We start from the raw sequence: 12,822 nt of genomic DNA, 5'->3' as shown, positions 1-12,822 counted from the left end.
TCCTTCTTAACTGTCATTCTCTTCATCTTTAGGTGGTCTACAAACAATTACATAAATAAAACTCAAACCACCTATATTTCTGTAATTGCTACACATTTCTTCCAAAGCAAAGCAAGGGAACAAGTAATCCTAAATTGTGAGGAGTGGAATATAGTTTGGAAAGCAAGGGTCCAAATTTGGCATTCTGAAATGAAAAGCTAAGGTCCAAAATTCTTACTTCCAAACAAAACCTATGATAATGGGATCAATAGAGTTTCTGATCTCGTGAACAACATCATCCTCACCGTTAGCACACTCTCCCATGGGAGAGTAAGATTATCTCAATAACAAATATATGGTTGCTCATTTTCATGTAGTACACCTTACTACAACACAACACAAGTTATTTTCACTAGAGATTTTATATTCCTCTTCTTTGATTTTTGCACCATGGACTTTTAAATTATCATAACATCTCAACACCCTAATCGTTCCTACATGTTACGCTATAGTATTAGTACCAAATAAAATATGAGGAAAATAAAGAATGTATTTATAAATTCACCCGTTCAATGAAGGAAGAAAGCAAGTTTTAGCATGGGAGTGAATTGACTTTTACATACAAAATTATTTTGGGAATTGGTCTAGAATTAAACCTGTGCAGCTAGAGCACCTCGACGACTTATGCAGCCACGATAGGGTGCCTCAATGCCTCACTGAGCCCATAAATGCCTCGACGCCTCGACTCCTCCACGCCTCCATGCTTCCACACCTCGACACCTTGTTTAGCCCAAGCAGGAGAAGACCAACACGAAATCGCCTTGTTTGAAGATTACGGTACAGTCAATTGGGTTTGGGAGAAAATGAAGGCAGGGAGAAATGAAGAGTGTGGTTGTTAGGTTCCTAAATTGGGAACCTACTTTCAAAACTCACTTTAAATAAAATTATTTATTCAAATAAAAATAATCCACTACAAAAAAAATGTCTATTACGACAAAATATTATTTAGAAGTTTCTTTCGTCAATAATTACATTTTATCTATAAAAAGAATTCAAAAATAATATTAAAATTCGTGGATAGCAAAAAGAAAACAACTACATAGGAAAATTTCGTAAATAAATATGACGAACTTTGGTGAAAAATTTTCACACGAAGGATTAACTACAAAATTGGATGTAGAAACTAAATAAGACCTTTTTTTTACTGCCATTATGGCATATTATCTTTGTTGTGGTAGGGGTCTTTTAATGTTAGAACACGTAAAAAACAATAGTATATATGTTAACATAATTAATCTTGTTGGATATAGGTTGCAAGTATTTTGAACATTTTGGTTGATGAGCTGATCGAGAATGTTAGAGACTACATTTTAAGGTTAGCTTTACAAAGCAATAATTCAATTTTTGCACTAAGTCTATTTGTATGCTTTCAGCTTGAAAGAGAGATTACATGTAATAACCGCTTTGTGGAAGCAACCACGATACTTGGAGGGTGTTTCTCCCTCCACCTCTTTCTTTTTTTCATACACATCCAAAATTATAAATATAACCTTCAACCCTATATTAATTTTTTTTTTTACTTTTCTTTACCTTCACTTCACTCTGCACTCTTTTTATTTTTTAATTGACTTTCGAAAACCGATTAAGGAGTTTAAAAAAGCTTATTAAAATTCGAAATACCTTTTTTTTCTTAACTAGCTTTGAAAGGTGGTTAATGAATAAACGTATTTTGAAATATGTTTAAGGAATGAACGTATTTTGAAATACATCTCAGAAATAAACGAAATTTTCCTTATTTCAAAATACTTTTAAGAAAAAAAATGTATTAAATTTAAAATAACAAAAGAAAATTAAATAACAAATATTAAAGTTTGAAAAATAAAAATAAAACAAACAAAACAGAAGAAAAGAATTAACAAAATTTAACAAAATTTCAAATAAAGAATAACAACCAAATTGTAACATCCCAAAAATACAGTAAACACCATATAGTAGAATTAATTACATTTAATGATAAACCAAATCAGTCTTAATTAACTAAAACCAAGGTTCTGGCCGAACGGCCTTACAAGAAGCTAAATACAATTAGTGACGTTCGTTCTGAGCAAAAAAAAGTAACCGAACGGCTTACAATGCAAAAATACCAAACGGTCCAAATGAACAAAAGGGAAGAGGGACATCCTAATACAATAGGCTAACGTTCTACACTAACAAAATAACCGAACGTCCTACTATTTGGTCTTCACTTCAACTTCCACGAGGTTTGCATCCTCCAAATTTTCTTCTTCCAGCGTTTCCTCAAGCAACGCCTCTCCGTCTGCTCACATCCACACGGATGATCATTGCATAGACAGGACGGACGTACAAGGACGATAGACAACACAAAGAAAATGAAAGGGTAAGCTTATTGAATTTACATCAACTTCTGTAATTCAAACAATTTCCTGTTACTAGACTGACTGTCCGAACCGTATGAATTCTGTGTAGCTACGACATTCGTGCACCCGGTGATATAATAACTGGAATATTACATCAGCTACCTCCCGAGGTTAGTCCGTTCCGTCCAAGTTACAGTTATGGACTAGGACCTCCTGTCGTTCCCACGCATGACATACTCCTCTCTACTTGAGAACGAGCACTCACGGAACATCAGGATGAACCGCCAGCTAAGCTTACCACATTCATACTTTACAAATCTCAACTTTCATCCAAGAGTCGTTCCTCCCTGGAACGCTCGTTCAAAATCCACAACCATAGTTTCACCTCATATACTGTTAATTCTTAATAACTTTCCACTTTAATATCATTTTCATATTCCGTTCTAGTTTCATAAAAAGACGAGCGTTCAGCCCTCTTCATAACGAGGACGAACGTTAAAGACGAGACCGAGGAAACTCATTTTCGAGCAGAATAAAGCCGACACATGTTATTTGACGAATGTCATTACCACTTGAATCAGTTAAATGAACTGATTCTAGTACGATTCGAATAATACTTAGAATGTTTTAAGTACAAGGGCTCCAGGCCGAATCCAAAAGGATATAAACACCACCAGACTAATAAAGGACTATACCGAGATCAATTCGCTTAGGAAAACCGACTGCCAATCAATGACCGAACGTGGTAATACACATTTACTAAAATATTTGGACGAACGCTATTTACACCTGTTTGATAATTAAAGGCAAGGACGAACGTTTGGTATAAGACCGAGCGCCACTCATAACGAACGCTTTGGGTCGAGACCCATTGCTGATGTGAAATATTAATAGAAATAGAAATTTATAAATTAAGTGATAGGGAAGTTAGGTTTTTAATGACTAAGTGTACGAATATATATTTACCATCTTCTCAATTTTCTCACATAACACTCAGGCATCTACGTTTGGCCGAACGCTCAAACGTAGGATTAATATAAGAGGGCGTTCGTCCTCAACTAGAATTCTTTCCAAATGAAAGAATTTCATTTCAAATAAGTTTACCAACAGCACCGAACGGTCAAGAACCGTTCAATGACGAACGTATGTTATCATAGCGAAGTTCAGATTTACAGATTCATTTACACTTACTCATATTTCAACATATACATTTCATACTTCCAAATAATCATATCACAATACATCTCATATTCAACATACTTTAGTTCATACTTATAATCATGTATCAAAAATCAAATAACACAGATCATGCTTCATGCAACTCACAGAACGTCCATACAGCACAAATAAAACACACGAATTAAATTAAATAAGCTTCCCTTACCTGGATTCGTGACTAAAACGTCCTAACGTATGTTCTTGGTTCGTCCACTACAACTTCTACCCTCAGGTCACTCAACTCTTGTGAACTAAAACAATTTACAGAATCAAGATTTGATTCAGACAAAGTGAATGCATGCAACCAGGTTTGGTTTTGCATGAAACCTAAGAACGAACGACTAAGGGAAGAAACTTACCAGCTTCAAACTTGAATTTGTTCGGTTTAATGGAAAGCTTAGGACGTCGGGATCTCTTCTACGGTCTCTGAAATTTGATCGGAGAAAAGGAAAGTGAGTTACGGTAGAGAGAAGGTGGAGGTTTTCTAGAGAGAAGGTGGAGAAATGGAAGTCAGAATTTTGGGAAGAAGAAGCATGCAGAAGAGTGGGAAGAGGGTTTTCAGAAAAATCATTTTCCCTTCCCACGTAGGACGAGCATCCGTTCTCCTGCTGCCACTTGTATTCCACTAACTGATTCCAGATTCTCGTTTAACGACACCTGGCGTCCGTGTGCAGAGTTTGGGTGCGTTTTTAATGGAATCTAAACAGGGTTTGGGCGCATTAAATGCGATTTAACAGGTGGGGTTTGGGTGCATAATTACGAGGCATTACATTCTCCCTGACTACAAAAATTTTCGTCCTCGAAAATTAAAACTCCCGGAAACAGTTGAGGGTATAAGTCCTTCATGGCATCCTCCACTTCCCATGTAGAGTCGCCCGTCTTTTCGTCCCACACCACTTTCACCATTCTGACAGCTTTCCTTTTGTAATACTTGGTGTCACTATCTTCAATGCGTACCGGCTGCATCTCCAGCGTTCGGTCTTGGCGAAGACGAACGTCTTCCAACTCCAGTATGTGAGATGGATCGGCTACGTACTTCCGGAGTTGGGAAACGTGGAAGACGGGATGAAGGTTGGACAGTTGAGGAGGCAAGGATAGCTCGTACACTACTGGGCCAATCTTCCTTAGTATTTGATAGGGTCCGACGAACTTCGGAGATAACTTCTTTGGTCGCATAGCTCTGCCTACTCCCATGGTCGGATTGAGCCTCAGAAAAACATGGTCTCCAGCTTTGAACTCTAACGGCCTTCTTCTCTTGTCTGCATATGACTTCTGTCTGCTCCTTGACGTCTTCAACCTCTCTTGGATTAATTTCACCTTTTCAGTCGTTTGTTGAATGAGCTCGGGTCCAGTCAATACATTCTCTCCTTCTTGAAACCAGCAAAGTGGCGTGCGACACTTCCGTCCGTACAGAGCTTCGAAGGGAGCCATTCCAATACTGGACTAGAAGCTATTGTTGTAGGTGAACTCTACTAACGGCAATACTTCATCCCAAACGCCCATGTGATCTAGGACGCACGTCCTCAATAAGTCTTCAAGCGTCTGGATGGTCCTCTCGGATTGACCGTCCGTCTAAGGGTGATATGCCGAACTCATTTGAAGCTTGCTACCGAGCTCGGTTTGCAAGGATTGCCAGAACCGAGAGGTGAATCTCGTGTCTCGGTCAGAGATGATACTGGACGGCACTCCATGTAGACGAACGATCTCCTTGATGTAGAGCTTGGCTAAGTTGGTCATCGACATCTTCAAGTTGACTGCCAAAAAGTGAGCACACTTGGTTAAGCGATCCACTATGACCCAGATGGAGTCGTGATTCTTGACTGTCCGCGGTAAATGGGTCACGAAGTCCATTGAGATGCTGTCTCATTTCCATTCTGGAATCTCAAGTTGCTGCAACAAACTGACCGGTCTTTGGTGTTCAGCCTTTGCACGTTGACAAGTCAAGCATGATGCCACAAAACGTGCGACATCATTCTTCATTCCGGGCCACCAGAATGATCCCCTGAGGTCTTGATACATCTTAGTCATGCCAGGGTGCATGCTAAGACGGTTGTGATGTCCTTCCTCCAGGATAATTCTCTTCAGATCCCCATCTTTTGGAACGCATGTCCTACCCATATAGCGTAATAGGCCGTCCGTTCCAGTGTTGAATTCCTTTGCTTGATCTGTACCGAGCGCGCCTCTTATCTTCACCAATTCTTCATCTGCTAATTGCTTTATTCTGATCCGGTCAAACACGTCACTTGATATCCTAAGGTTACAGCATTTAATGTTGTCCGGCTCTAGATTAAACTGTAACCTTAGGTCTCTAAAACTCTCTACTAATCTTAATTCGCGCACCATCATAGACGAGACATGTACCACCTTCCTGCTCAACGCATCTGCCACAACGTTCGCTTTGCCAGGATGATAAAGTAATTCGAAATCGTAGTCCTTCAAGAACTCAAGCCACCTCCTTTGTCTCATGTTCAACTCCTTCTGATCAAAGAGGTACTTGAGACTCTTGTGATCGCTGAAGACTTAGAAAGTTGATCCATACAAGTAGTGCCTCCAAATCTTCAGTGCGAAAACGACCGCTGCCAATTCTAGGTCGTGCGTGGGGTAATTCTTCTCATGAATCTTCAATTATCGAGAAGCGTATGCCACTACTCGTTTCTCTTGCATAAGAACACAGCCCAACCCTTGGTGAGACGCGTCGCAGAATACTTCAAAGGGTTTGGACGTGTTAGGAATGACCAACACTGGAGCGCTCGTCAACTTCTTCTTCAACTCCTGGAAGCTCGATTCACACCGGTCAGTCCAAACGAACGGGTGATCCTTGCGCGTTAGCTGCGTCAACGGCGCTACTATCTTAGAAAACCCTTCAATGAAACGCCTATAGTAGCCCGCGAGTCCCACGAAGCTACGAACCTCAGTAACCGATCGTGGACTCTCCCAATCCAATACCGCTTGCACCTTGGCCGGATCTACTGAGATACCTTCTGCCGAGACTACATGCCCCAAGAACTGTACGCTCTTGATCCAAAAATCACACTTAGATAACTTGGCGTACAACTCCTTTTCTCTCAATACGCCCAACACCAACCTCAAATGTTCTTCGTGGTTCTTGGAGTAGACGAGGATGTCGTCAATGAACACCACCACAAACTTATCCAGATACGGCCTGAATATGCGATTCATATATTCCATAAACACTGTTGGGGCGTTCGTTACTCCGAACGACATCACCACGTACTCATAATGTCCATAACGAGATCGGAACGCTGTCTTCCGAATGTCTTCCTCCTTCACTCGAATTTGGTGATACCCCGATCGTAAATCTATCTTAGAGAATACGCTCGCACCATGTAGTTGATCCAGCAGATCGTCAATTCGAGGTAGCGGGTACTTGTTCTTGATGGTCAGCTTGTTTAGTTGTCTGTAGTCAATACAAAGTCTAGAGCTGCCATCTTTCTTTTTCATTAAGAGAACAGGCGCTCCCCATGGTGACACGCTCGGCCTGATGAACTGTTTATCCATCAATTCTTCAATCTGATCCTTAAGTTCAACCAACTCGGCAGGCGACATACGGTATGGTTGAACAGAGATGGGTGCCGCCGTCGTCACTAAATCAATGGTAAATTCAACCTCACGAATGGGAGGCAGTCCAGGTACTTCTTCTGGAAAAACATCAAGAAACTCGTCCACGACCGATTGTCCTCTACTCATCTGATTACTGGACGATCGTTCTCCACTGGAGTCTTCATCCGAGTGCGTCATAATCAAAAAGCAACTGGCGCCCTCCATGATATCTTCCTTCAGTTGACCGAGCGTTACTGACAACTCTTCTTCCTCTTCATCCGGAAAAACTAACTTCTTTTCTCCACAGTCTATGAGAATGCGATTGATAGCCAACCAATCCATTCCTAGAATCACTTCCAACCCTTGAAGAGGTAAGCAAATGAGGTTCACCTTATATCTACGCCCTTCTACCTCAATAGGACATCTAATACAGACTTTAGACGTCCTAACCTCACCAGCCGCTGGGGTTGACACCACCAAGTCAAACTGCATCTCGCTCTCTACTAACCCCAGTTTATCAACGCAGGCCTTCGAGATGAAGGAGTGTGTTGCCCCCGAATCATATAACACACAGCAGTGCATTCCATATAATAAGCAAGGGCTGATGACGAGTGTACCTGAGCTGGCTGCTTCAGCACCCGTGATTGCCTACACTCTCCCCACTGCCTGTGCTCGTCCACCCCGACCTTGTTGTGCTCTTCCAACGTTTGGCGGTCTCATTGCCGCTCGTCCGCCCATATTGCACTCGCTCTCCAGATGGCTGTTTCTTCTACATCGAGTGCAATACTTTCCTCCTACCAACTGAGGGCAGACTGACCTGAAATGGGGCCCTCCACACTGAAAACATTCGATCGTCCCCTGCTGTCCAGACTGTCCAGCAACAACCATCGCCTGAGACCCACTTAATTGCACTGGTCGAGCTACGGCGTCCTATTCCGATTCAGATTTGTTCTCGTTAGAATCGGTCCCCTAGTTGCTTATTGTTTCTTCTGTTGTTCGACTTCAGCCATGTTTTTCTCCAATACTTTGGCCCTCTCGACCATTGCAGGGAATGACCGAATACATAAGCTGGAGATTAACACCTTCAGATCACTCCTCAGCCCGTTTTCAAACTTTCTACATTGCCACTCCTCACTGGTCGCCATGGTATTAAACCTCAACAGATGTTTGAAAGTGTTGGTATACTCCGACACAGATTTCGCTCCTTGCACCAGTTGAAGGAACTCAACTTCCTTAGCGTAACGAACGTTGTCTGGGAAGTATTCCTCATAGAACTTACTCCTGAAAACCGCCCAAGTAATGGGACTCTGAGTGTCCGTTAAAATAGCTTTCATGCTCGTCCACCAGTGGCTAGCATCTCTAGTCAGCAAGTATTCTGTAAAGGCCAACCGGTTGTCATCCGGACACCTCTTAGCGTTGTAGATACGTTCCATATCCCTCAGCCACTAGTCCGCCTCATCAGGAAGGCATTTTCCACTGAACTTTGCAAGATGGTGTTGAAGGAAGCTTTCCAAGCTCCACTCAGTATGTTGGGCAGCGTTGGAAGAAGACGCTCCCTGCGTATTCCTATTAGCTGCAAGAATCTCCATTAGCTGCCTATGTTTAGCTTCGGAGTTGGCGCGAGCGGCCTCCAAACTCTGTTGAGCAGCTGCATTCTGCTCCATTAGGAGAGCGTTTTGTTGTTGTAGCCTCTCAATCACTGTTTCCAATAACTTGTTGTTGTCGGGCGCATCACGCTCGTTAGGTTGAGGTGGAGGGGGGAGTCTGGGTGCCATTTGTTCTCTGGAACAACAGAGAAAAACGGTCGTTAGTCATGTTCAAAGAGTTTAAAATAACTCATTAAACACACATTAAGCACACAGCAAAAACACAGTGCACTCATAACCTACAATGTCCTTAAAAGAACAAAACTGCTCTGATACCACTAATGTAACATCCCAAAAATACAGTAAACACCATATAGTAGAATTAATTACATTTAATGATAAACCAAATCAGTCTTAATTAACTAAAACCAAGGTTCTGGCCGAACGACCTTACAAGAAGCTAAATACAATTAGTGACGTTCGTTCTGAGCAAAAAAAAGTAACCGAACGGCTTACAATGCAAAAATACCGAACGGTCCAAATGAACAAAAGGGAAGAGGGATGTCCTAATACAATAGGCTAACGTTCAACACTAACAACATAATCGAACGTCCTACTATTCGGTCTTCACTTCAACTTCCACGAGGTTTGCATCCTCCAAATTTTCTTCTTCCAGCGTTTCCTCAAGCAACGCCTCTCCGTCTGCTCACATCCACACGGATGATCATTGCATAGACAGGACGGACGTACAAGGACAATAGACAACGCAAAGAAAATGAAAGGGTAAGCTTATTGAATTTAATTCAAGTAACAACATGCATTTCATAACACATCAAACATGTTAATTAAATCACAACATACAATTTACATCAACTTCTGTAATTCAAACAATTTCCTGTTACTAGACTGACTGTCCGGACCGTATGAATTATGTGTAGCTACGACGTTCGTGCACCCGGTGATATAATAACTGGAATATTACATCAGCTACCTCCCGAGGTTAGTCCGTTCCGTCCAAGTTACAGTTATGGAGTAGGACCTCTTGTCGTTCCCATGCATGACATACTCCTCTCTACTTGAGAACGAGCACTCACGGAACATCAGGATGAACCGCCAACTAAGCTTACCACATTCATACTTTACAAATCTCAACTTTCATCCAAGAGTCGTTCCTCCTTGGAACGCTCGTTCAAAATCCACAACCATAGTTTCACCTCATATACTGTTAATTCTTAATAACTTTCCACTTTAATATCATTTTCATATTCCGTTCTAGTTTCATAAAAAGACGAGCGTTCAGCCCTCTTCATAACGAGGACGAACGTTAAAGACGAGACCGAGGAAACTCATTTTCGAGCAGAATAAAGCCGACACATGTTATTTGACGAATGTCATTACCACTTGAATCAGTTCAATGAACTGATTCTAGTACGATCCGAATAATACTTAGAATGTTTTAAGTACAAGGGCTCCAGGCCGAATCCAAAAGGATATAAACACCACCAGACTAATAAAGGACTATACTGAGATCAATTCGCTTAGGAAAACCGATTGCCAGTCAATGACCGAAAGCGGTAATACACATTTACTAAAATATTTGGATGAACGCTATTTACACCCGTTTGATAATTAAAGGCAAGGACGAGCGTTCAGTATAAGACCGAACGCCACTCATAACGAACGCTTTGGGTCGAGACCCATCGCTGATGTGAAATATTAATAGAAATAGAAATTTATAAATTAAGAGATAGGGAAGTTAGGTTTTTAATGACTAAGTGTATGAATATATATTTACCAGCTTCTCAATTTTCTCACATAACACTCAGGCATCTACGTTTGGCCGAACGCTCAAACGTAGGATTAATATAAGAGGGCGTTCGTCCTCAACTAGAATTCTTTCCAAATGAAAGAATTCCATTTGAAATAAGTTTACCAACAGCACCGAACGGTCAAGAACCGTTCAATGACGAACGTATGTTATCATAGCGAAGTTCAGATTTATAGATTCATTTACACTTACTCATATTTCAACATATACATTTCATACTTCCAAATAATCATATCACAGTACATCTCATATTCAACATACTTCAGTTCATACTTATAATCATGTATCAAAAATCAAATAACACAGATCATGCTTCATGCAACTCACAGAACGTCCATACAACACAAATAAAACACACGAATTAAATTAAATAAGCTTCCCTTACTTGGATTCGTGACTGAAACGTCCTAACGTATGTTCTTGGTTCGTCCACTACAACTTCTACCCTCAGGTCACTCAACTCTTGTGTACTAAAACAATTTACAGAATCAAGATTTGATTCAGACAAAGTGAATGCATGCAACCAGGTTTGGTTTTGCATGAAACCTAAGAACGAACGACTAAGGGAAGAAACTTACCAGCTTCAAACTTGAATTTGTTCGGTTTAATGGAAAGCTTAGGACGTCGGGATCTCTTCTACGGTCTCTGAAATTTGATCGGAGAAAAGGAAAGTGAGTTACGGTAGAGAGAAGGTGGAGGTTTTCTAGAGAGAAGGTGGAGAAATGGAAATCAGAATTTTGGGAAGAAGAAGGTGCATGCAGAAGAGTGGGAAGAGGGTTTTCAGAAAAATCATTTTCCCTTCCCACGTAGGACGAGCGTCCGTTCTCCTGCTGCCACTTGTATTCCACTAACTGATTCCGGATTCTCGTTTAACGACACCTGGCGTCCGTGTGTAGAGTTTGAGTGCGTTTTTAATGAAATCTGAACAGGGTTTGAACGCATTAAATGCGATTTAACAGGTGGGTTTTGGGTGCATAATTACGAGGCATTACACAAATACAAATGCAATATTTAAAAATCAACTAAAATTAAATTAGACATTTACAAACAAATAACAAAAATATATATAATTTTAAACAACAAAAAAATATTTTAAAAACAATTATTAAATTTTGCAAATTTATTAAAACAAACAAAACATAACATTAACGATTAAAATTAAATAAAAAAAACATACAATTTAAAATAAATAAAAAAACGTTTATTACTTTAAGTTGTTATTTTTAAACAATTTAAAATCATTTTTTTATTGTTATTTTAAATTGTAGGTTTTTTTATTTAATTTTAATTGTTAATTTTATGTTTTGTTTGTTTTAATAAATTTGTAATATTTAGTAATTATTATTAATATACATATATATATATATATATATATATATATATTAAATTATATTAATATTTGTTAGTGTTGTCAAATGAGTTAGAACCTGTTGGTCAACCCGGCCAACCACGGGTTCGGGTCGGGTTGGGTTTGAAAAAAATGAAATTTTTTATACAAGCCAACTTTCAACCCTGCTCACTTAGAACCTGACTCACCCGGGTTGACTCACCAACCCACCTAGTTTAATTTAATTATTTATTATTTTGTGTTTCAATATTATTAGTTAACATATTTTTTATTGTAAATGGGAATAAAGAAAAAGATGTTTCAAGAGAGAAAAATATTATAAATCCATTCAAGACTGTAATCTTATAAATGGATAAGTGACACAAATTATCAATATTATAAACTTATTTATTTGCTTTTTAGGTTTGCTTGGATTATATTTAAGTTGTATGTCAATTTTTTATTATGAATTGTTTTTGGAGTTTAACATCATTTTATAATGAAATTATTTAAATTTGAATTACATAAAATCGTAACTCTTTTTTAGATTTTTTAAAAAAGGAAAAAAAGTGTAATTAAGTAAGTGAGTCAACCTATTTAATCCACCAATCCTTGGTGGGCCGTGTCGAGCTGAGTTGGGTGACCCGTTTTGACAACACTAATATTTGTTATTTGTTTATAAGTTTTGAATTTAATTTTAGTTGATTTTTTTAAATATTACAATTGTATTTGGTTGTTATTTTTTATTTGAAATTTTATTAATTGTTTTTTTTTCTGTTTTGTTTATTTTATTTTGATTTTTCAAAATTTATTATTTGTTATTTTAATTTTTTTTATTTTAAATTTAATACATTTTTTTCTTAAACTATTTCGAACTACAATTAAGGAATAAACATATTTCGTAATAAGGTTAACAAATAAACATATATAAAAATACGTTTATTC

General features: G+C 39.0%; 1 protein-coding gene across 1 annotated transcript; it reads right to left on the bottom strand.

Annotated features, from left to right (window-relative positions):
* Positions 1 to 8,113: 8,113 nt before the first annotated feature.
* LOC108336860 (uncharacterized) lies at positions 8,114 to 8,569 on the bottom strand. Its single transcript, XM_017573307.1, has one exon. The coding sequence runs from the start codon at positions 8,567 to 8,569 to the stop codon at positions 8,114 to 8,116; it is 456 nt and encodes a 151-aa protein (XP_017428796.1).
* Positions 8,570 to 12,822: the final 4,253 nt, after the last annotated feature.

Source organism: Vigna angularis, chromosome 7 (genome assembly GCF_016808095.1).
Source record: "Vigna angularis cultivar LongXiaoDou No.4 chromosome 7, ASM1680809v1, whole genome shotgun sequence".
NCBI classification, from domain to species: Eukaryota; Viridiplantae; Streptophyta; class Magnoliopsida; order Fabales; family Fabaceae; genus Vigna; species Vigna angularis.
Note: the sequence above shows the minus strand (reverse complement) of the source record. Positions and strands in the feature narration are given on the sequence as shown.

Bases quoted from the DNA above. Each gene is read 5' to 3' on its own strand.
- LOC108336860 (XM_017573307.1), bottom strand. From the start codon at position 8,569: ATGGAACGTATCTACAACGCTAAGAGGTGTCCGGATGACAACCGGTTG.